Raw genomic sequence first — 25097 nt, forward strand, 5'->3', positions numbered from 1 at the left:
TCCCAGACTGGCTATTTCATTATGTCCTGTCCTATGAGACAGCAAAACCACAGTCGTTCTCAGGGGAATGAGGCTGGTCAGGAGATGTGGAGGGGGCAACCAGAGGCCCACAGACGGAGGGGCACAGACACCCACCACCCACCGCACAACTCAGGCACCAGCAGCCTGTCCCTGCCTCGTGAGCCTCGTCTAGGAGAGGGCACAAGCAGGCCGGGGTGGGGCTCTGGGCAAGCCCCCCCCATCCCCCGGCAGAGCTGTGGGGGTGTCACTCTCGGGCCCAGGGGGATGTAGAGGGAGGGTGCTTCCCTTTTTCACTCTTTGCTGCTTGTCAGAAACACACGCTCAGGGACCAGGCGTGAATTGTTTCCTGTATCAGGGCCAGAGAGCCTAGGCAGGTCCCCCACCCCACCCCTGCAGAGCCTGGGGGCCAGGGCAGCTCCCCCAGCAGAGGCAGAAGGGGCCGGCAGCTCACCTAGTCTGGCCTGCTGGTAGCTGAGGCCCTTGACCCCTACCGCGGTCCCCCTGCGCCTGGCTCTGGAGGTACAAAGAGACGGAGACTCCACCATTGCCCCAGCAGCCTGTTCCCAGGGCTCATCAGCCTCCCTCCTGCCAATTGACACCTCATTGCTGACCGGACCTGGGCCATGGGGCCGTGCGCTGCCTTTCCCGGCTAGGTTCAAGCGCCCAGGGCAGTGCCGGGGGTTCTGGCTGTGCCGGGTCACACCCTGAGCACATCACCTCGCCAGCAGCTGTGTGAGAGCTAACCGGGCAGAGCTCTCTCTCACCCGCGCTGCCTGGCCAAGCACCCTCGTGGCTCTTTCCTGTCCCCACTCCAACCTTTCAACACCCTGTTTAATCCGTAGGCACCAGACCTGGGCACAGGGTCCAGGATCGGTCTTGCCAACACCGAGTACACAGGTAACTGCCCACCACCACCCCCGCTCCCTCACTCGGGCCGGGGGGGAATTTGGTCAGGTAGCATCACCTAGTGGTCAGGGCTTAGGCCCGTGACTTGCAGAGGTGTTGTTGGTAGGGGAGCCCGGGCCCTCCCGCTCCACTGGACTCTGATCCAGGCCCCCCAGTGCTCTGACAGTCGGGGCTCCGTACAGCTGCCCTCCGCGGCCTCTTCCTATCCCCCCGCGCTCGTCTCCAGGTCGCCGCCCGGGTGAAGGAGCGTGAGGGTGTCTGGTCACCCCTGGCCATCTCCAGTGGCTGCAGGTAGCGGGGCAGCTCTCATCCTCTCTCACCGGTAGCTGCCCCCTCCCGCGGTACGGCCCTCCCGGGCCAGCGCAGTCCACGGGCCGTCCCCTGCTGGGGTAGCCCAACAGAGTCAAGGGGAATGACCAGACCTCGGAGTCCATATGCAGGGAGAGGGGGACGCTCCCCCCTTGGCGGTAGCTGCGGCAGGCCGTCTGCAAGGGGCTGCTGTCATGGGGAGAGATTCTACCTTCCCCATCCCAACACCCCAGGGTCACGTCAGCTCTTGGCACCACAGCATCGCTCCGGGAGCTCGTGTTCAGTGCTCCTGTGAGGGCCAGGGCCTGAGCTGGGGCCAGGCCAGCCCGGCTGGGGAGCTGCTCTGCTCGGCCAGGTGGACGATGCTTCAGCCTGCAGGTCTCTGGGCTGAGCTTAGGGCTGCCCATGGGGGCTCCAGGTGTCTGACAAACCCTGCTCTGGCTGGAACAGGCTGCCGGGCAGGGGGCATCGGTCCCTGCGGAGGGGACACGTCTCGCCCAGGGTCTGGCTGGGTGGGACTCGCTGGGCAGGGCTCCGGGGGTGGAGCAGGAGGCTGGAGCCCAGGGGCTCCGTCTGGGAGGGCTGAGTCCTCATGACCTCTCCTGAAGGGTGGGTAGGACCCCTGGGACGGAGGAGGGTCTGGCCCACTGACAGGCTCCTCCAAGTGACTGTTCCAAAGTTGGGGGGTAGGCTGGATCCTGGGGAGCTGTGACAGCCTGTACATCCTGTTCAGAGTTGCTGCTTCCCAGGGCACAGCCCCCCCGGCTCTAGGGCTGGCCGCATTCCTGGTTCCTGGGTGCTGGCTCCTGAGCCTGGCTGTATTAACACGTTTGGCTGGAAGGGACCGAGTGCATCGAGGGACCCAGCCGCTCTGCAGGGCTGCCCTTAGCTACCGCTCCACGGCCTGGCCCATCGGCAGGTTTGGTCAGCAGGGATTGTATATTTCCTGCCAGATCCCAGAGGGCAAGGTGGGCTAGCGAGAGGACAGCGGACACAAGGGCTAAGCGACGCATGGCCAGAGGGGCAGGAGGCAGCGATGGGGGCTGGGCTCACTCAGACACCAGGCCTCTCAGCAGGGACTTGGAGCAAAGAGCAGAGAAAGAGGAAGGAAGCCAGGGTGGTATCTATGCAGTGGGGCGGGTGGACCCGAGTGCTGGCTGGCCTGCTGGGTGGCTTCCCCTTGGCTGGGGCCCAGCCAACGGCTGCTGTCACCGCAGACACAGGCTAAGGCTCATTGCGGCCTAAAGTCTGGCTGGGTGGGACTCGCTGGACTAGGGCTCAGGGGTGGAGCAGGAGGCTGGAGCCCAAGGGCTCTGTCTAGGGGTGCTGGGGCTGCAGGGCCTCCCTTGGAGGAAGAGGGAGACCCTGAAGGGGGAGGATCTGGCCCACAGATGGGCACCTCCAAGGAACTAACTGCCAGGCTGCAACCCCCAGCCTGCGGCTCTGGACAAGCTCTCAGCGACGGCCAGCTAGCCACAGACCTGTGACCAGTGTGACGAAGTGGGACCGAGAGTGCTAAAGGAGTTGGCGGATGTGACTGCAGAGCCATTGGCCATTATCTTTGAAAACTCATGGCGATCGGGGGAAGTCCCGGACGACTGGAAAAAGACTAATGTAGTTCCCATCTTTAAAAAAGGGAAGAAGGAGGATCCTGGGAACTACAGGCCAGTCAGCCTCACCTCAGTCCCTGGAAAAATCATGGAGCAGGTCCTCAAGGAATCAATTCTGAAGCACTTTGAGGAGAGGAAAGTGATCAGGAACAGTCAGAATGGACTCACCAAGGGTAAATCATGCCTGACTAATCTAATTGCCTTCTATGACGAGATAACTGGCTCTGTGGATGAGGGGAAAGCGGTGGATGTGTTGTTCCTTGACTTTAGCCAAGCTTTTCACACGGTCTTCCACAGTATTCTTGCCAGCAAGTTAAAGAAGTATGGGCTGGATGAATGGACTATAAGGTGGATAGAAAGCTGGCTAGATTGTCGGGCTCAACGGGTAGTGATCAATGGCTCCATGTCTAGTTGGCAGCCGGTATCAAGTGGAGTGCTCCAGGGGTCGGTGCTGGGGCCGGTTTTGTTCAATATCTTCATAAATGATCTGGAGGATGGTGTGGATTGCATCCTCATTAAGTTTTCAGATGACACTAAACTGGGAGGAGTGGTAGATACGCTGGAGGGGAGGGATAGGATACAGAGGGACCTAGACAAATTAGAGGATTGGGCCAAAAGAAATCTGATGAGGTTCAACAAGGACAAGTGCAGAGTCCTGCACTTAGGACGGAAGAACCCAATGCACCGCTACAGACTAGGGACCAAATGGCTAGGCAGCAGTTCTGCGGAAAAGGACCTAGGGGTGACACTGGACGAGAAGCTGGATAGGAGTCAGCAGTGTGCCCTTGTTGCCAAGAAGGCCAATAGCATTTTGGGATGTATAAGTAGGGGCATTGCCAGCAGATCGAGGGACGTGATCGTTCCCCTCTATTCGACATTGGTGAGGCCTCATCTGGAGTACTGTGTCCAGTTTTGGGCCCCACACTACAAGAAGGATGTGGAAAAATTGGAAAGTCCAGCGGAGAGCAACAAAAATGATTAGGGGACTGGAACACATGACTTATGAGGAGAGGCTGAGGGAACTGGGGATGTTTAGTCTACGGAAAAGAAGAATGAGGCGGGATTTGATAGCTGCTTTCAACTACCTGAAAGGGGGGTTCCAAAGAGGATGGCTCTAGACTGTTCTCAGTGGTAGCAGATGACAGAACAAGGAGTAATGGTCTCAAGTTGCAGTGGGGGAGGTTTAGGTTGGACATTAGGAAAAACTTTTTCACTAGGAGGGTGGTGAAACACTGGAATGCGTTACCTAGGGAGGTGGTAGAATCTCCTTCCTTAGAAGTTTTTAAGGTCAGGCTTGACAAAGCCCTAGCTGGGATGGTTTAATTGGGGATTGGTCCTGCTTCGAGCAGGGGGTTGGACTAGATGACCTTCTGGGGTCCCTTCCAACCCTGATATTCTATGATTCTATGACAGTTCTTAATGTTTCCTCTGAATAGTGTGGGGGTGCCTCAGTTTCCCCTAGGCAGTTCTTAAGTATCTAGGGGGTGGGGTAAAGGTGTATGATGGTTGCAGAGCCCTAGAGGGCAGGTGTGTGCAGGGGTCTGGACACAGAGAATGGCCGACACCCTGCTTCCAGGCATCTGATGGACTGGGCCTTCCCCCCTGCAAGGTGAGAGTTAAAGGGTTGGAGAACAAAGGAATCTGGTGCCCTCCTGGCCTGGAAAGGGACAAAGCCCAGAGGAGGAGGAGGGGCTGGAGGGAGTTTCAGTTTGGGGCTGGCTGGGACATGGAGTGAAGTGCAGACAGGGTTGTCTGGCTCACTGCCCCCCAAAATGGACCCAGCTGAGGGGTCCTGTTCTCTGCACCTGCAAGCTCTGTGTTAGACCACATTCCTGTCGTCTAATAAACCTTCTGTTTTACTGGCTGGCTGAGAGTCCCGTCTGACTGCGGAGTTGGGGGGCAGGACCCTCTGGCAGCCCCAGGACTCTGCCTCTGCGGACTCGCTGTGGGAAGTGCACGGAGGGGCAGAGGAGGCTGAAGGCTCCGAGGTCAGACCCAGGAAGGTGGAAGCCGGGTGAGCTGTGTGTCCTGCAGACAGGCTGCTCCCAGAGAGGAGACTTCCCCAGAGTCCTGACTGGCTTCATGGGGAGCAGTTCCAGAGCAACGCCCGAGGACTCCAGGACACCAGCACCGAGGTAGCCCAGGTGAGCCCTGGCTGCTGCTGGCCTGTCTGGTATGGATCAGTCCCCGCCTGGCGGGGGAGCATGCCCACCCCGTTGGAGCCAGGAGCAGGCTGGGCCATGCACTTCTAGGGTCACAGCCCCTGTCATAAATATAAAGGGAAGGGTAACCACCTTTCTGTATACAGTGCTATAAAATCCCTCCTGGCCAGAGGCAAAACCCTGTCACCTGTAAAGGGTTAAGAAGCTCAGGTCACCTAGCTGGCACCCGACCCAAATGACCAATGAGGAGACAAGTTACTTTCAAATCGGGAATGGGGGGGAAACAAAGGGTCTGTCTGTCTGTGTGATGCCTTTGCCGGGAACAGATCAGGAATGCAGCCTCAAAACTTCTGTTAGTTAGTAAGTAATCTAGCTAGAAATGTGTTAGAGTTCCTTTTGTTTAATGGCTGGTAAAATACGCGGTGCTGGATGGAATGTAGATTCCTGCTTTTGTGTCTTTTTGTAACTTAAGGTTTTGCCTAGAGGGATTCTCTGTGTTTTGAATCTGATTACCCTGTAAGGTATTTACCATCCTGAGTTTACAGAGGTGATTCTTTTATCTTTTTCTTTCATTAAAATTCTTCTTTTAAGAACCTGATTGCTTTTTCATTGTTCTGAAGATCCAAGGGTTTGGGTCTGTGTTCACTGAGGCAAATTGGTGAGGATTTTTATCAAGCCTTCCCCAGGAAAGGGGGTGTAGGGCTTGGGGGGATATTCTGATGAAGTGAGCTGTGGCTCACGAAAGCTCATGCTCAAATAAATTGGTTAGTCTCTAAGGTGCCACAAGTACTCCTTTTCATTTTGGGGGAAGACGTCTCCAAGTGGGCTCTTTCCCTGGTCTTTGTTTAACATACTTGGTGGTGGCAGCGTAGGGTTCAAGGCCAAGGCAAAGTTTGTACCTTGGGGAAGTTTTTAACCAAAGCTGGTAAGAATAAGCTTAGGGGGGTCTTTCATGCCATGTGGATAGCTCAGTGGTTTGAGCTTTGGCCTGCTAAACCCCGGGTTGTGAGTTCAATCCTTGAGGGGGCCGTTTAGGGATATGGGGCAAAAATTGGGGATTGGGCCTGCTTTGAGCAGGGGGTTGGACTAGATGACCTCCTGAGGTCCCTTCCAACCCTGATATTCTATGATTCTATGATTCTATGCCGGTCCCCCCATCTGTACTCCAGAGTTCAGAGTGGGGAAGGAACCTTGACAGCCCTGCAAGCTCTTCCCACCCGGCAGTACTGAGCCCTGCGGCCATGCTTCACCCCCAGGGACCCGGCGGGAGGCAGCGTCGCCCTTGGGGTGGGAGGTCAGAAGGGCCCATTCGCTCACCCAGGTGACAGCCCAGGGCCCCGCACGCAGCTACCCAGCGCAGCCTGAGCTCCTCCCTGGCCTGGGCGCTTCACAGCTTGTGGGTGTCGCTGGTCAGGCGGGGCCTGAGGCAGAGCTTGGTGGGGTCCCCTCACTTAGTGGGGTGAATGAGTGCCCCCTGCTGCCTCTTCACCGTGAGCCCTGGGTGGGGCAGGCCAGCCTCCCGGCCTCAGCACTAGAGCGGGTCCCAGGTACCCTCGCTTGCGGCTGGGGCATTTGCGCAGCATCAGCACCTGTGATTTGGTCTGCAGACAGACAGCCCTAGCCCTGAGACCCCCCCCGTCCCGACCATCCTGGGCCCCAGGAAGACCCCAGCCCCAGAGTGCCCCTGCCCTGAGACCCCCCCCGACCACCCTGGGCCCCAGGAAGACCCCAGCCCCAGAATGCCCCTGCCCTGAGACCCCCCCGACCATCCTGGCCCCAGTGAGACCCCAGGCCCAGAGTGCCCCAGCCCTGACCATCCCCATGACAGCTGACGAGCAGGGTGGAGCTGGGGGCAGCAAGCCCTTTCATCCTGCCATCTGGTGCAGTGAGAGCTGCTGTGGGCCCCCCCATCCAGGGGTCCCGGCCGCGCTGGGGCTCTCTGACAAGCTGTGGGGGTCACACTCCCCCTAGGCCAGCTCTCCGTGCGTCACGGGGGAGCCTTGCCGTGGGGTTAACGGCCAGGCTGGGAGCACACGGCAGCTCACACAGGCGCCGAGCAGCTCCGGGCTGGACCGTTGGGCTGTGCCCGGAGTCGGTGCTCAGCCTCCAGGCTGGCAGCACACAGGGCTGCTCCCAGGGTATTGCCCCCACCTGGCTCGCTCGCTCTGTCCCCCCTCCATCCCTCGTGCGTGGTGCTCCCCAGCCCAGAGATCTGCCCCACGTCCGACCTCCACACGTGCAGAGCCAAGTCCCTTTATTGGTGGCTGCCCCGGGGCGGGCCTCACGCCTTCTTGCCGCTCTGCTTGGCTGGGCTTCGCAGTCCTGGGGAGGGAAAAGGCAGATCGTGTGAGGACGGGGCAGGGAGCTCCCCCAGCAGGGCCTGGGGGGCAGAGCTGTGCCCCGGGTGTCCCGTCAGGACGGTGTTCCGCAGCTCAGGCATCTCGGCAAAGGGCAAGTAGGCTTCTCCTGGGGGTAGAAGAGAGAGGCAGGCATGGGACGGAGGCCACAGGCTGGGGGTAACACAGGGAGGATGGGGGCCCTGGAGAGGGCCAGAGGCATGGAATGGGGGCTACAGGGCATGGGGGTAACAGCAAGGGGCGGGGGCCATGGCAGTGGGGGTAGCATGAGGAGGAATGGGGAGTCATGGGGAGGGGCAGCAGGCACGGCGTGGAGGGGAAAGACAGGGACATGGGACGGGGGCCACGGGGCATCAGGGTAACTCGGGAGGGGGAGGTGGTAACAGGTAGGGTTGCCAGGTGCCCAGTGTCTGGTCAAAAAGGGACCCGAGCAGTATCCGGTCAGATGTACGGATCGGACACCAATAGTCCAGTTACTGCTGGTGTGGGAGGAGCCAGGTCATCAACCCACCCCAGCCCCTGTCAGCCGGGACCACCTCAGATCAGAGCAACGGGCCCGTCCGGCCCAGGGTCATCCCCCCCACCCAGATCAGACCAATGGGCCCCTTGTGACGAAGTGGGACTGTTCTTAATGTTTCCTCTGAATAGTGTGGGGGTGCCTCAGTTTCCCCTAGGCAGTTCTTAAGTATCTAGGGGGTGGAGTAAGGGTGTATGATCATTGCAGAGCCCTAGAGGGCAGGTGTGTGCAGGGATCCGGACACAGAGAATGGCCGACACCCTGTTTCCTGGCAACTGATGGCCTGGGCCCTTCCCCCCCTGCAAGGTGAGAGCTGAAGGGTTGGAGAACAAAGGAATCAGGTGACCACCTGGCCCAGGAAAGGAACAAAGCCCAGAGGAGGAGGGGCTGGAGGGAGTTTCAGTTTGGGGCTGGCTGGAGTCCTGGAGTGAAGTGCAGACATGGTTGTCTGACTCACTGCCCCCCAAAATGGACCCAGCTGAGGGGTCCCGTTCTCTGCACCTGCAAGCTCTGTTTTAGACCATGTTCCTGTCGTCTAATAAACCTTCTGTTTTACTGGCTGGCTGAGAGTCCCGTCTGACTGCGGAGTTGGGGGGCAGGACCCTCTGGCTTCCCCAGGAGCCCCGCCTGAGCGGACTCGCTGCAGGGAAGCGCACGGAGGGGCAGAGGATGCTGAATGCTCCGAGGTCAGACCCAGGAAGGTGGAAGCTGTGTGAGCTGTGTGTCCTGAAGACAGGCTGCTCACAGAAAGGCGACTGCCCCAGAGTCCTGACTGGCTTCATGGGGAGCAGTTCCAGAACATCGCCCAGGGACTCCGTGACACCCCTCCAGCCCAGGGTCCCCCCAGATCAGACCAATGGGCTCATCTAGCCCAGGGGTTCCCACCCCCAGAACAGATCAATGGTCCCACCCAGCCCAGTGTTCTCCCACCCCCCCAAACAGCCCAATGGGTCCATCCTGGCCCCACAGGAGGGGCGCCCAGCTCTCTGAGCTTGGCCAGGGGGGTTCAGGGGAAGGTGGGAGGTGGCGGGAGTGGGGGGTGGTGTGGGGCTGAGGACACGGGGTGGGGCCCCAGTCTGGAGCTGAGCTTTGTAGAGTGTGTGTGACACGGGGATGGTGCCCCACAGAACTACACAATGCCCCATGTGGACGCTCTGACTCTGGCGTGAGTGGCCTTCTTCCGGCTTAGCTTCAATCCCTCCCAAAGGGACATCAGAGAAAGCCAGGGCAGAGGATGTAGGAAAACGCTGTATTAATTTTATGGACAATATAAGTGTGCCTCAGTTTCCCCACTCACTCTGTACTGTAACCCTCTGGGAGTGAAGGGGTAAATTTATTTCCTGGGACAGGGACAGGGTAGGAGGCAGTCGGCCAGCTGAGTTGGGGAATGGTGTTTCCTTGACGACAGAAAGGATTCCCCTCACTGGCTGGGAACTCCTGGTGGCCAGTGGCCCTGGGGCGTGGCACACTCCAATGCCATGGGAGGGCTGATGAAGCAGGATTTTTGGGTAATATTTTTATGAAGCCAATGTGTGCCTCAGTTTCCCTCTCTACGTTATATTGTTACTCAGTGGGAATAAAAGGGTTAACGCTGCCCCTGGCCTAGCACGGGGGACACGGGGCGGGGGGGTCGCCTGCTGTTGGGGTGCAATGAATCGGGTCCTTACGGAACCGGCTGGTATGACGATGTGACGCAGCAGGGAGGGGGAAGTGTTGACCTGGGAATGTGCCCTGGGGATGGGAGATCTGAGAGCCTGTCACCTGAGCCAGGAGGGGGAGAGGGAGGTGACACCTCTGCCCAGGAATGTGAACAGAGGCTGCAGGAGAGAGCCTGCTGCGGAGGTTTAGTTTTCAGTTTGGGGCTGAGTGGAGGAACACAGGGAACCCCAGGGCTGGGGTCTAAGCTCCCTGCTCCCCCAGAAGGATTTGACTGAGGGGTCGTGGGTGTACCCACAAGCTCTGTTTTGGACTGTGTTCCTGTTGTGCAATAAACCTTCTGTTTTACTGGCTGGCTGAGAGTCACGGTGAATGCCAGGAAGGGGGGGTGCAGGGCCTGGACTCCCCCACACTCCGTGACAACTGGTGGCAGTGGTGGGATGTACTGCACCCCGTGAACGACGCTTCCTGCAGTAAGTGACTGGGGAACAGTAAAACAAAGGGGGATTGACAGGGAGCAGGTGTGCTGAAGATTCAGAGAGAGACAGTTTCAGGGGGCGGTTAACCCCTGGGAGTGTGTGACCAGAGAGAAGGACTTTTGCAGTAACAGGGTCCCCCAGGGAATTGCAGCAAGCGGTCCCAGGGGCGGAGGAGTCTGCAGCTCGACCCTAGCAAAGAGGTGGTGACCTCAAGAAGGACTGGCACACTAGGGGCTTTTCCTGGAAACCGTGGAAAGCTGCCCGGCCTGCGAGTGGCCAGCAGGGAGACGTACGCTAAACGCCTTAAGAGCGACCTGGTGGAGCTGTGCAGGCAGAGGGGGCTGCGCATCGGGAGGTCCACCAAGGAACAGCTGATTGCCCAGTTGGAGGAGAGGGATCGCTTGGATGACCCGATCCCTGTCCCCGAGGGAAGCCGCCCGGTGGACGCAGCGTGGGCCCTGGGGCCTGACCGGGCTGGGAGGGGTCAGACTGCTGCCGAGGACATAGAATCATAGAATCATAGAACATCAGGGTTGGAAGGGACCCCAGAAGGTCATCTAGTCCAACCCCCTGCTCGAAGCAGGACCAATTCCCAGTTAAATCATCCCAGCTAGGGCTTTGTCAAGCCTGACCTTAAAAACCTCTAAGGAAGGAGATTCTACCACCTCCCTAGGTAACGCATTCCAGTGTTTCACCACCCTCCTAATGAAAAAGTTTTTCCTAATATCCAATCTAAACCTCCCCCACTGCAACTTGAGACCATTACTCCTCGTTCTGTCATCTGCTACCATTGAGAACAGTCGAGAGCCATCCTCTTTGGAACCCACTTTCAGGTAGTTGAAAGCAGCTATCAAATCCCCCCTCATTCTTCTCTTCTGCAGACTAAACAATCCCAGCTCCCTCAGCCTCTCCTCATAAGTCATGTGTTCCAGACCCCTAATCATTTTTGTTGCCCTTCGCTGGACTCTCTCCAATTTATCCACATCCTTCTTGAAGTGTGGGGCCCAAAACTGGACACAGTACTCCAGATGAGGCCTCACCAATGTCGAATAGAGGGGAACGATCACGTCCCTCGATCTGCTGGCAATGCCCCTACTTATACATCCCAAAATGCTATTGGCCTTCTTGGCAACAAGGGCACACTGCTGACTCCTATCCAGCTTCTCGTCCACTGTCACCCCTAGGTCCTTTTCCGCAGAACTGCTGCCTAGCCATTCGGCCCCTAGTCTGTAGCGGTGCATTGGATTCTTCCGTCCTAAGTGCAGGACCCTGCACTTATCCTTATTGAACCTCATCAGATTTCTTTTGGCCCAATCCTCCAATTTGTCTAGGTCCTTCTGTATCCTATCCCTCCCCTCCAGCGTATCTACCACTCCTCCCAGTTTAGTATCATCTGCAAATTTGCTGAGAGTGCAATCCACACCATCCTCCAGATCATTTATGAAGATATTGAACAAAACTGGCCCCAGGACCGAACCTTGGGGCACTCCACTTGATACCGGCTGCCAACTAGACATGGAGCCATTGATCACTACCTGTTGAGCCCGACAATCTAGCCAGCTTTCTACCCACCTTATAGTGCATTCATCCAGCCCATACTTCCTTAACTTGCTGACAAGAATACTGTGGGAGACAGTGTCAAAAGCTTTGCTAAAGTCAAGAAACAATACATCCACTGCTTTCCCTTCATCCACAGAACCAGTAATCTCATCATAAAGGGCGATTAGATTAGTCAGGCATGACCTTCCCTTGGTGAATCCATGCTGATTGTTCCTGATCACTTTCCTCTCATGCAAGTGCTTCAGGATTGATTCTTTGAGGACCTGCTCCTGGTCCATCCCGAGACCCTTCCTACCTAGGCCTGGGGGAGGGGTTGGGGGAAGCCCAGTGAATACCGAGGGCTCCCTGACCCCGGCAGCCAGCAGGGGATCCTCCCGGCAGAGCTCCCCATCCCCAGAGCGGATGCGGCTGGAATGGGAGAGGGAGATGAAAATGAGGGAGCTGGAGGATCATGAAAAACAACGTCAACATGAAGAGAAACAACGTCAACATGAGCAGGAGGAGAAGGAGAGGGAGCGTCAGGAGAAGGAGAAACAAAGACAGCATGAACTGGAGCTGGCCAGGCTGAGGAGCAGTGGGGCCCCGGCTGTGGTGAGTGCGGGGGGACCCAAGACTGCAAGGAGCTTTGATAAGTGCTTCCTGGCCCAGCGGAAGGAGGGGGAGGACATAGATAGCTTCCTGACGGCCTTTGAGAATGCCTGCGAGATACACAGCGTTGACCCTGCAGACCGGCTCCAGTTCCTCACCCCCTTACTGGACCCCAAAGCCGTGGAGGTGTACAGCCGGATGACAGGGGCGGAGGCAGGGGACTATGAACTGTTCAAACAGGCCCTGCTCCGTGAGTTTGGGCTGACCCCCGAGATGTACCGGAGAAGGTTCCGGAGTCAGAGTAAAACGGCTGAGGTCACCTACCTACAACTGGTCAACCGGATGCAGGGATATGCCCGCAAGTGGACAGCTGGGGCGCAAGCTAAAGAGGACCTGCTTGACCTAATCGTACTGGAGCAACTGTATGAACAGTGCCCTTCCGACCTGAGGCTGTGGTTGGTGGACAAAAAGCTCGAGAACCCCCAGCACGCAGGGCAGCTGGCCGACGAGTTTGTGAACAGTCGGTCAGGGGGTAGCTAGGAGGAGTCCCAAAACAACAGGCCCCCCCCCAATGCAGAGAGAGAGTCACCATGAGGCCTCCCAGCGGGGAAATAGGGAAAACCCCCTCCCAAGGGGAACGCCTGGCGTCGGGCCCCTCCGACCCGCTCGATGGGACCAACGTGACCTGAGCTGCTATCACTGTGGCCAGAGGGGCCACGTACGGACCCAGTGCCCCGGGCTCAGGGACAAACTGAGCAGACCCAACCTACCCAGGGTTAACTGGGTAGGGACCCAGCTGGACGAGGGGCAGACGACCCAGGCAAGGGGGTGTCACGGAGTGTGGGGGAGTCCAGGCCCTGCACCCCTCTTCCTGGGATTCACTGAGACTCTCAGCCAGCCAGTAAAACAGAAGGTTTATTGGACAACAGGAACACAGTCCAAAACAGAGCTTGTGGGTACACCCAGGACCCCTCAGTCAAGTCCTTCTGGGGGAGCAGGGAGCTTAGACCCCAGTCCTGGGGTTCCCTGTGTTCCTCCACCCAGCCCCAAACTGAAAACTAAACCCCCCCAGCAGGTTCCCTGCTGCAGCCTCCGTCCACATTCCCGGGCAGAGGTGTTACCTCCCCCTCCCCCTCCTGGCTCAGGTGACAGGCTCTCAGGTCTCCCATCCCCAGGGCACATTCCCAGGTCAACACTCCCCCCTCCCTGCTGCGTCACATCGTCACAGGGGGGCTGACAGCTTACCACCTGCTCAGGAGGGAAGAGTACCCCAGGCAGAGGCTGGAGGCTCTGGACTCAGGGTGCTCGGTTTACAGGGTGGGCGCGGGGCTGTCCCTCCGGAGAGAGTGCCTTGTTCCCCTGGAGGTGGATGGGAGGAAGGTCAATGGATACTGGGATACGGGCGCGGAGGTGACGCTGGCCCGGCCCGAGGTGGTGGCCCCAGATCGGGTGGTGCCCAACACCTATCTGACCCTGACAGGGGTGGGCGGGACCCCATTTAAGGTGCCTGTGGCAAGGGTACACCTGAAATGGGGGGCCAAGGAGGGCCCCAAGGACATGGGCGTGCACCACCATTTGCCCACTGAAGTTTTGATGGGGGGAGACCTAGAGGACTGGCCAAGCAAGCCCCAGACCGCCCTGGTTGTGACCCGTAGCCAGATCCGGCGAGGGGCACTGCTCCCTGACCTCGGGGAGGGTACCACACCGGAGGCGCAGGACCCTACCCTGGTGGGGAGGGAGCACTGAGGGGCACGGCTCAGAGAGGCGGAGGCCTCAGACCTGGCCACTGAGGGGGAACCGGGCCCCATCCCTTCCCCAGCCGCTGAGTTCCAGGCCGAGTTGAGGAAAGATCCCTCCTTGCGGAAGCTCAGGGACCTGGCCGACCTCAGTGTGGTACGGACCATGAGGAGAGGCTGCCAGGAGAGGTTCCTGTGGGAGAAGGGGTTCCTGTACCGAGAATGGGCTCCCCCAGGGGAAGTGGAGTCCTGTGGGATCCGGAGGCAGCTGGGGGTCCCCCAGAAGTATCGCCGCAAGCTCCTGTACCTGGCCCATGACATCCCCCTCGCAGGGCACCAGGGAATCCGGCGCACCCGGCAGAGGTTGCTACAGAACTTTTACTGGCCCGGGGTCTTTACCACGGTCCGGCAGTATTGCCGATCCTCTGACCCCTGTCAGAGGGTGGGGAAGGCCCGGGACAAGGGGAAAGCGGCTTTGAGACCTTTGCCCATCATAGAGGAGCCTTTCCAGAAGGTGGCCATGGACATTGTTGGGCCTCTCAGCAAGACGACCCGGTCGGGGAAGAAATACATTCTGGTGGTGGTAGATTTTGCCACCCGCTACCCCGAGGCAGTGCCCTTAGCTTCCATTGAAGCAGACACAGTGGCAGATGCGCTCCTGACCATTTTCAGCCGAGTGGGGTTCCCCAAGGAAGTCTTGACAGACCAAGGCTCCAACTTCATGTCGGCCCTGCTCCGGTGCTTGTGGGAGAAATGTGGGGTCCGGCACGACTGGGCCTCAGCTTATCACCCCCAGTCCAATGGGATGGTGGAGAGGTTTAACGGGACGCTAAAGATGATGCTGAAAACCTTTATGAACCAGCACCCGCAGGATTGGGACAAGTACTTACCTCACCTGCTGTTCGCGTACAGGGAGGTGCCCCAGGAGTCTACCGGATTTTCGCCTTTCGAACTGTTATATGGCAGGAGGGTGAGGGGCCCCCTGGACCTGATGAGAGACGAGTGGGAGGGGAAGGCCACTCCCGATGGAGAGTCAGTGGTGGAGTATGTCCTGATCTTCCGAGAGAGACTGGCTGAACTCATGGGCCTGGCCAGGGAGAATCTGGCCAGAGCCCAGAGGAAGCAGAAGGTCTGGTATGACCACACGGCGCGGGCCCGGGCCTATGCCACCGGGGATCAGGTGATGGTTCTCATCCCCGTGAGAAAGAACAAACTACAGGCCGCCTGGGAGGGCCCTTTCAAGGTCGTCAAGCAGCTCAATGAAGTAAACTATGTGGTGGAGCTGTCGAACCGGGCGCACCACCGCCGGGTGTACCATGTGAATATGATGAAGCCATATTATGCCAGGGGGAAGGTGGTGTTGGCCGTGTGTGGACAGTGGGAGGAGCAGGGAGATGACCCTTTAGTAGATCTATTCCCTGGGACCAGAGCTGGTTCCCCCCTGGAAACAATTCCCCTCTCGGATCAGCTAACCCCTGCCCAGCAAACTGAGGTCAGGGGGGTGCTGCATCCGTACCGACAGCTGTTTTCCAACCAGCCTGGACTGTGGAAGTATAACACTGTATAAGTATAACATTGTATAAGGGGACATGCTGGATACATTGTATATGAGAGGGCATGCCAAAACATGTTACAAAGTATCTGAGGGAGCACACGTAGGGACAGTTAGCTTTTGAATGGAGAAGCAATTAAGATAGAGCCAGCACGTGGAAGAAGCAGGCATCAGAATGGAAGGTGTGAAGGGCAATTAGTTAAGTTAACTGGAAGCTGTTAAAGGAGATTGTTAAGGGTGGCAGGTAATTGAAGATACGTGACTGGTCTCAGGGATCTCGAAGGGTGGAGACTAAAATCTTTTTCTTCTTTTCTCTGTAACTTCTCTGTAACTTGTTCTCCAAAAACTGTATAAATTAAGAGACACAAGCCCCACTCGGGGGGCTCACTTCTAAATGTATTAGCAGAGCAGCTTTGCTAATAAAACAGAGTGGTCTGATAAATTGTGAGTCTGAGTCAAACTTTGACAATTGGGAGGCCCCAGTGAGATGGCAAGCGGCTTCACTGAGGCTGTGTGATCCCTGACTGCCTTGCAGGACGATCGTGGCAGCCGGCGCCTGGACACTTAGTCCAAGCGATCCTCCACAAGACAGAAAGGTACACAGCAGCAGCGCAGTCTACGCCATTGAACTTGTTGGTTCCCACTCTGTTCGGGTAGGGGTCCTTGGATCCAGCTTCTGGAATCAGACGTCTCAGGTAATTATTATTTTTGTGCTTTAACCGGTTTGAGGACTATCTTGTCATAGAATCATAAAATCATAGAATATAAGGGTTGGAAGGGACCCCAGAAGGTCATCTAGTCCAACCCCCTGCTCAAAGCAGGACCAATTCCCAGTTAAATCATCCCAGCCAGGGCTTTGTCAAGCCTGACCTTAAAAACCTCTAAGGAAGGAGATTCTACCACCTCCCTAGGAAACGCATTCCAGTGTTTCACCATCCTCTTAGTGAAAAAGTTTTTCCTAATATCCAATCTAAACCTCCCCCACTGCAGCTTGAGACCATTACTCCTCATTCTGTCATCTGCTACCATTGAGAACAGTCTAGAGCCATCCTCTTTGGAACCCCCTTTCAGGTAGTTGAAAGCAGCTATCAAATCCCCCCTCATTCTTCTCTTCTGCAGGCTAAACAATCCCAGCTCCCTCAGCCTCTCCTCATAACTCATGTGTTCCAGACCCCTAATCATTTTTGTTGCCCTTCGCTGGACTCTCTCCAATTTATCCACATCCTTCTTGAAGTGTGGGGCCCAAAACTGGACACAGTACTCCAGATGAGGCCTCACCAATGTCGAATAGAGGGGAACGATCACGTCCCTCGATCTGCTCGCTATGCCCCTACTTATACATCCCAAAATGCCATTGGCCTTCTTGGCAACAAGGGCACACTGCTGACTCATATCCAGCTTCTCGTCCACTGTCACCCCTAGGTCCTTTTCCGCAGAACTGCTGCCTAGCCATTCGGTCCCTAGTCTGTAGCTGTGCATTGGGTTCTTCCGTCCTAAGTGCAGGACCATGCACTTATCCTTATTGAACCTCATCAGATTTCTTTTGGCCCAATCCTCCAATTTGTCTAGGTCCTTCTGTATCCTATCCCTCCCCTCCAGCGTATCTACCACTCCTCCCAGTTTAGTATCATCCGCAAATTTGCTGAGAGTGCAATCCACACCATCCTCCAGATCATTTATGAAGATATTGAAGAAAACCGGCCCCAGCACCGACCCTTGGGGCACTCCACTTGATACCGGCTGCCAACTAGACATGGAGCCATTGATAACTACCCGTTGAGCCCGACAGTCTAGCCAGCTTTCTACCCACCTTGTAGTGCATTCATCCAGCCCATACTTCCTTAACTTGCTGACAAGAATACTGTGGGAGACCGTGTCAAATGCTTTGCTAAAGTCAAGAAACAATACATCCACTGCTTTCCCTTCATCCACAGAACCAGTAATCTCATCATAGAAGGCGATTAGATTAGTCAGGCATGACCTTCCCTTGGTGAATCCATGCTGATTGTTCCTGATCACTTTCCTCTCATGCAAGTGCTTCAGGATTGATTCTTTGAGGACCTGCTCCATGATTTTTCCAGGGACTGAGGTGAGGCTGACTGGCCTGTAGTTCCCAGGATCCTCCTTCTTCCCTTTTTTAAAGATTGGCACTACATTAGCCTTTTTCCAGTCATCCGGGACTTCCCCGGTTCGCCACGAGTTTTCAAAGATAATGGCCAATGGCTCTGCAATCACAGCCGCCAGTTCCTTCAGCACTCTCGGATGCAACTCGTCCGGCCCCATGGTCTTGTGCACGTCCAGCTTTTCTAAATAGTCCCTAACCACCTCTATCTCCACAGAGGGCTGTCCATCTCTTCCCCATTTTGTGATGCCCAGCGTAGCAGTCTGGGAGCTGACCTTGTTAGTGAAAACAGAGGCAAAAAAAGCATTGAGTACATTAGCTTTTTTCACATCCTCTGTCACTAGTTTGCCTCCCTCATTCAGTAAGGGGCCCACACATTCCTTGGCTTTCTTCTTGTTGCCAACATACCTGAAGAAACCCTTCTTGTTACTCTTGACATCTCTGGCTAGCTGCAGCTCCAGGTGCGATTTGGCCCTCCTGATAACATTCCTACATGCCCGAGCAATATTTTTATACTCTTCCCTGGTCATATGTCCAACCTTCCACTTCTTGTAAGCTTCTTTTTTATGTTTAAGATCCGCTAAGATTTCACCATTAAGCCAAGCTGGTCGCCTGCCATATTTACTATTCTTTCGACTCATTGGGATGGTTTGTCCCTGTAACCTCAACAGGGATTCCTTGAAATACAGCCAGCTCTCCTGGACTCCTTTCCCCTTCAAGTTAGTCCCCCAGGGGATCCTGGCCATCCGTTCCCTGAGGGAGTCGAAGTCTGCTTTCCTGAAGTCCAGGGTCCGTATCGTGCTGCTTACCTTTCTTCCCTGTGTCAGGATCCTGAACTCAACCAACTCATGGTCACTGCCTCCCAGATTCCCATCCACTTTTGCTTCCCCCACTAATTCTACCCGGTTTGTGAGCAGCAGGTCAAGAAAAGCGCCCCCCCCTAGTTGGCTCCTCTAGCACTTGCACCAGGAAATTGTCCCCTACGCTTTCCAAAAACTTCCTGGATTGTCTATGCACCGCTGTATTGCTCTCCCAGCAGATATCAGGAAAATTAAAGTCACCCATGAGAATCAGGGCATGCGATCCAGTAGCTTCCGTGAGCTGCCGGAAGAAAGCCTCGTCTACCTCATCCCCCTGGTCCGGTGGTCTATAGCAGACTCCCACCACTACATCACTCTTGTTGCACACACTTCTAAACTTAATCCAGAGACACTCAGGTTTTTCTGCAGTTTCGTCTTTGTGTCTATCCGTCTTCCCCGTGGTGTGTGTGTGAATCTGGGAGCCATCTCTGTCCGGAGACTGGCTGACCAAGGGGTCCCCGTCCCCACGGTCTGAATAAGTGGAATCTGCACAGCTGCAGCCGCACCACGCCTTGGGTATAACCCCTGGTGTGAAAGCAAGGGCAGTTGAGGCAGTAGCCTGTGGGCTCCTTTCTGTGTGTTGCACCGGGCACCGCTCTGCTGAGCCCGAATTTCCTTCTTGTGTGAGTGCTGTGTGAAGTCCTCCTGGATGGGTAATCAGATGTCTAAGGTAGAACAGTTCCCTCAGGGAACTCCAGCTTATTTTATGTATTTTAGGAGGGGTCCGGACTCTTGTAGGTTTCTTGAAAAATGGTCCAAATTAGCTCTAGAGAACCCCAAATTACAGTGGCCACTGTTAGGTTCTTGGGACAAGGATCGAGTGGATGCTTTAAAAAGCAAACTCGTCCTCCCAAAAACCAAATTGGAGAGAGGAGAAGTAGACTGCTTCATGCAGTGGTGGGAAGAGGCAAATCGTAGATGGACTGAGTCAAAACTCACCTCTCTTAAAAATTCTATCAAAAAACTAACAGTTCAATTGGATGCAGTCTCTCCCACCACTAGTCCGAGCGCTCTCCTTTGCCCAGTCCTGTGCAATGATCCGGGTCAAACCCGACCCCCACCATACTCCTGCGCAAATAAGAAATCAGAAAAGGAAAAATCTTCAGTGACTACAGATAATGAAAGTGAAGAAGATACCCTCATTGGCCTCGTAGCTCTGCAAAATATTATGAAGAAGAAATCCAAAGCAGACTGCAAAGATTCTCCTGACATCTCTTCATGGAAAAGAGAACCTGATGGGAGGTTAATGAGAGACTCTGATCAAACTGTTGTGGCACCCTTACGAGTCCTTAAGATGGGAGAAAGTGAGTCCATATGGGATTATAAGCCTGGACTCATACGGAACTTTTATCTATAGTTAAAAGTTTTCCCAAACCACAGGAAAACTCTGTCAAATTTGCTGAGGAGTTTCTGTTAATCTGTGAAACCTATGAACCCTCTGAGACAGATCTCCTCCAACTCTGTAAATTGTTAGCTCCTGCCAGTTATTATGAAAAATGGTTGGCTGCCGCAGACTGGCCTGTCGCGGAGTGTGGGGGAGTCCAGGCCCTGCACCCCTCTTCCTGGGATCCACTGAGACTCTCAGCCAGCCAGTAAAACAGAAGGTTTATTGGACAACAGGAACACAGTCCACAACAGAGCTTGTGGGTACAACCAGGACCCCTCAATCACGTCCTTCTGGGGGAGCAGGGAGCTTAGACCCCAGCCCTGGGGTTCCCTGTGTTCCTCTCCCCAGCCTCCCAAACTGCCAACTAAACCCACCCAGCAGGTTCCCTGCTGCAGCCTCTGTTCACATTCCTGGGCAGAGGTGTCACCTCCCCCTCCCCCTCCTGGCTCAGGTGACAGGCTCTCAGGTCTCCCATCCCCAGGGCACATTCCCAGGTCAACACTCCCCCCTCCCTGCTGAGTCACTTCGTCACATCTCTCCCCCCTTCGAGACTGAACTGAGCGGGGTCACTGTGACCAGTGACCTGGGGAAGTTCGGGGCCCCCTCTCCGGGACAGCGCATCCGCTATCAGGTTGGCACTTCCCTTCACGTGGACCACGTCCATGTCGTAATCCTGCAGGAGCAGGCTCCATCTCAGGAGCTTGGCGTTGGCTCCTTTCATCTGGTGCAGCCAGGTCAGGGGCGAGTGGTCGGTGTACACGGTGAAGTGCCGCCCGAAGAGATAGGGCTCTAGTTTCTTGAGGGCCCACACCATGGCCAGGCACTCCTTCTCGATGGCCGCGTAGTGTTGCTCCCGGGGTAGCAACTTCTTGCTCAGGTACACGATGGGGTGTCTCTCCCCCTTTTCATCCTCCTGCATTAACACCGCCCCCAGTCCCGTGTCGGAGGCGTCGGTGAACACCACAAAGGCCTTGTCAAAGTCCGGGTTCGCCAGAACTGGGCCACTGACCAGAGCCTCCTTCAGCGCCCGGAAAGCCACCTGGCACTGCTCGGTCCAGACCACCTTGTCTGGCTTCCCCTTCTTGCATAGCTCAGTGATGGGGGTGGCTATGGCGCTAAAGTGGGGCACAAATCTTCGGTAGTATCCTGCCATCCCAATAAAGGCTTGGACCTGCTTTTTGGTGTGGGGAGCGGGCCAGTCTCTGATCACCTCCACCTTGGCTGGTTCCGGCTTTAGGCGGCCGCTCCCCACCCGATGGCCCAGGTAAGACACTTCCGCCATCCCCACCTTGCACTTCTCCGCTTTTACAGTCAGCCCAGCCCCCTGGAGTCGGTCCAGCACTTGTCTAACCTGGGACACGTGGTCCTCCCAGGTCTGGCTAAAGACACAGATGTCATCAATATACGCCACGGCAAAACTCTCCATCCCCCTCAGGAGCTGGTCCACCAGGCGCTGGAAGGTGGCCGGCGCTCCCTTGAGGCCGAAAGGCAGGGTCAGGAACTCATAGAGCCCCAGAGGGGTGATAAAGGCCGATTTCAGCCGGGCATCTGCATCCAGCGGCACTTGCCAGTAGCCCTTTGTAAGGTCCATGGTGGTAAGGTACCGAGCTCCTCCCAGTTTGTCTAGGAGCTCGTCCGGCCTGGGCATGGGGTAGGCATCAGATACAGTGATGGCATTGAGCTTCCGATAGTCCACGCAGAACCGGACCGACCCGTCCTTTTTGGGGACCAGCACCACCGGCGAGGCCCAAGGGCTGGCCGATGGCTGGATCACCCCCAAAGCCAGCATGTCCCGGACCTCTCTTTCCAGGTCCTGAGCAGTTTTCCCTGTGACTCGGAAGGGGGAGCATCTTATCGGCGGGTGCGACCCTGTCTGCACCCGGTGGACAGTCAGATTAGTGCGTCCAGGCTGGTTGGAAAACAGCTGTCGGTACGGATGCAGCACCCCCCTGACCTCAGCTTGCTGGGCAGGGGTTAGCTGATCCGAGAGGGGGATTGTTTCCAGGGGGGAACCAGCTCTGGTCCCAGGGAATAGATCTACTAAAGGGTCATCTCCCTGCTCTTCCCACTGTCCACACACGGCCAACACCACATTCCCCCTGGCATAATATGGCTTCATCATATTCACATGGTACACCCGGCGGTGGTGCGCCCGGTTCGACAGCTCCACCACATAGTTTACCTCATTGAGCTGCTTGACGACCTTGAAAGGGCCCTCCCAGGCGGCCTGTAGTTTGTTCTTTCTCACAGGGATGAGAACCATCACCGGATCCCCGGTGGCGTAGGCACGGGCCCTTGCCGTGCGGTCATACCAGACCTTCTGCTTCTTCTGGGCTCTGGCCAGATTCTCCCTGGCCAGGCCCATGAGTTCAGCCAGTCTCTCTCGGAAGATCAGGACATACTCCACCACTGACTCTCCATCGGGAGTGGCCTTCCCCTCCCACTCGTCTCTCATCAGGTCCAGGGGGCCCCTCACCCTCCTTCCATATAACAGTTCGAAAGGCGAAAATCCGGTAGACTCCTGGGGCACCTCCCTGTACGCGAACAGCAGGTGAGGTAAGTACTTGTCCCAATCCTGCGGGTGCTGGTTCATAAAGGTTTTCAGCATCATCTTTAGCGTCCCGTTAAACCTCTCCACCAGCCCGTTGGACTGGGGGTGATAAGCTGAGGCCCAGTCGTGCCGGACCCCACATTTCTCCCACAAGCACCGGAGCAGGGCCGACATGAAGTTGGAGCCTTGGTCTGTCAAGACTTCCTTGGGGAACCCCACTCGGCTGAAAATGGTCATGAGCGCATCGGCCACGGTGTCTGCTTCAATGGAAGCTAAGGGCACTGCCTCGGGGTAGCGGGTGGCAAAATCTACCACCACCAGAATGTATTTCTTCCCCGACCGGGTCGTCTTGCTGAGAGGCCCCACGATGTCCATGGCCACCTTCTGGAAAGGCTCCTCTATGATGGGCAAAGGTCTCAAAGCCGCTTTCCCCTTGTCCCGGGCCTTCCCCACCCTCTGACAGGGGTCACAGGATCGGCAATACTGCCGGACCGTGGTAAAGACCCCGGGCCAGTAAAAGTTCTGTAGCAACCTCTGCCGGGTGCGCCGGATTCCCTGGTGCCCTGCGAGGGGGATGTCATGGGCCAGGGACAGGAGCTTGCGGCGATACTTCTGGGGGACCACCAGCTGCCTCCTGATCCCACAGGACTCTACTTCCCTTGTGGGAGCCCATTCTCGGTATAGGAACCCCTTCTCCCACAGGAACCTCTCCTGGCAGCCTCTCCTCATGGTCCGTACCACACTGAGGTCGGCCAGGTCCCTGAGCTTCCGCAAGGAGGGATCTTTCCTCAACTCGGCCTGGAACTCAGCAGCTGGGGAAGGGATGGGGACCGGTTCCCCCTCAGTGGCCAGGTCTGAGGCCTCAGCCTCTCTGAGCCGTGCCCCTCGGCCCTCCCTTCCCACCAGGGTAGGGTCCTGCGCCTCCGGTGCGGTACCCTCCCCGAGGTCAGGGAGCAGTGGCCCTCGCCGGCTATGGCTACGGGTCACAACCAGGGCGGTCTGGGGCTTGCTTGGCCAGTCCTCTAGGTCTCCCCCCATCAAAACTTCAGTGGGCAAATGGTGGTGTACCCCCACATCCTTGGGGCCCTCCTTGGCCCCCCATTTCAGGTGTACCCTTGCCACGGGCACCTTAAATGGGGTCCCGCCCACCCCTGTCAGGGTCAGGTAGGTGTTGGGCACCACCCGATCTGGGGCCACCACCTCGGGCCGGGCCAGCGTCACCTCCGCGCCCGTATCCCAGTATCCATTGACCTTCCTCCCATCCACCTCCAGGGGAACAAGGCACTCTCTCCGGAGGGACAGCCCCGCGCCCACCCTGTAAACTGAGCGCCCTGAGTCCAGAGCCTCCAGCCCTCTGGTGGAGCTGGCCTGGGGTACTCTTCCCTCCTGAGCAGGTGGTAAACTGGTAGGCCCCCTTTCCTGGGTCGTCTGCCCCTCGTCCAGCTGGGTCCCTACCCAATTAACCCTGGGTAGGTTGGGTCTGCTCAGTTTGTCCCTGAGCCCAGGGCACTGGGACCGTATGTGGCCTCTCTGGCCACAGTGATAGCAGCTCAGGTCACGTTGGTCCCCTCGAGCGGGTCGGAGGGGCCCGACGCCAGGCGTTCCCCTTGGGAGGGGGTTCTCCCTATTTCCCCGCTGGGAGGCCCCCTGGTGACTCTCTCTCTGCATCGGGGGGGGCCTGTTCTTTTGGGACTCCTCCCGGCTACCCCCTGACCGACTGTTCACAAACTCGTCGGCCAGCTGCCCTGCGTGCTGGGGGTTCTCGAGCTTTTTGTCCACCAACCACAGCCTCAGGTCGGAAGGGCACTGTTCATACAGTTGCTCCAGTACAATTAGGTCAAGCAGGTCCTCTTTAGCTCGGGCCCCAGCTGTCCACTTGCGGGCATACCCCTGCATCCGGTTGGCCAATTGTAGGTAGGTGACCTCAGGCGTTTTACGCTGACTCCGGAACCTTCTCCGGTACATCTCGGGGGTCAGCCCAAACTCACGGAGCAGGGCCTGTTTGAACAGTTCATAGTCCCCTGCCTCCGGCCCTGTCATCTGGCTGTACACCTCCACGGCTTTGGGGTCCAGTAAGGGGGTGAGAAACTGGAGCCTGTCTGCAGGGTCAACCCTGTGCAGCTCACAGGCATTCTCAAAGGCCGTCAGGAAGCTATCTATGTCCTCCCCCTCCTTACGCTGGGCCAGGAAGCACTTATCAAAGTTCCTTGCAGTCTTGGGTCCCCCCTCATTCACCACAGCCGGGGCCCCACTGCTCTTCAGCCTGGCCAGCTCCAGTTCATGCTGTCTTTGTTTCTCCTTCTCCTGACGTTCCCTCTCCTTCTCCTCCTGCTCATGTTGACGTTGTTTCTCCTCATGTTGACGTTGTTTTTCATGATCCTCCAGCTCCCTCATTTTCATCTCCCTCTCCCATTCCAGCCGCCTCCGCTCCAGGGATGGGGAGCTCCGCCGGGAGGATCCCCTGCTGGGTGCTGGGGTCAGGGTGCCCTCGGTATTCGCTGGGCTTCCCCCAACCCCTCCCCCAGGCATAGGTAGGAAGGGTCTCGGGATGTCCTCGGCAGCAGTCTGACCCCTCCCAGCCCGGTCAGGCCCCGGGGCCCACGCTGCGTCTGCCGGGCGGCTCCCCTCAGGGACAGGGATCGGGTCATCCAAGCGATCCCTCTCCTCCAACTGGGCAATCAGTTGTTCCTTGGTGGACCTCCCGATGCGCAGCCCCCTCTGCCT

General features: G+C 57.0%; 1 protein-coding gene across 2 annotated transcripts in view; it reads right to left on the reverse strand.

The window, feature by feature from the left end:
• Positions 1–7245: 7245 nt before the first annotated feature.
• The window catches only part of FAM221B (family with sequence similarity 221 member B), a 29777-nt gene continuing 11925 nt past the window's right edge, over positions 7246–25097 (reverse strand). For both annotated transcript variants that reach the window (XM_075128236.1, XM_048834701.2), the window contains one exon: positions 7246–7474. In XM_075128236.1, coding sequence (XP_074984337.1) covers positions 7290–7474 — 185 coding nt within the window. In that variant the 3' untranslated portion in view covers positions 7246–7289. The remainder of the gene's footprint in view (positions 7475–25097) is intronic.

The sequence above is a fragment of the Caretta caretta genome, chromosome 5 (assembly GCF_965140235.1).
Source record: "Caretta caretta isolate rCarCar2 chromosome 5, rCarCar1.hap1, whole genome shotgun sequence".
NCBI classification, from domain to species: Eukaryota; Metazoa; Chordata; order Testudines; family Cheloniidae; genus Caretta; species Caretta caretta.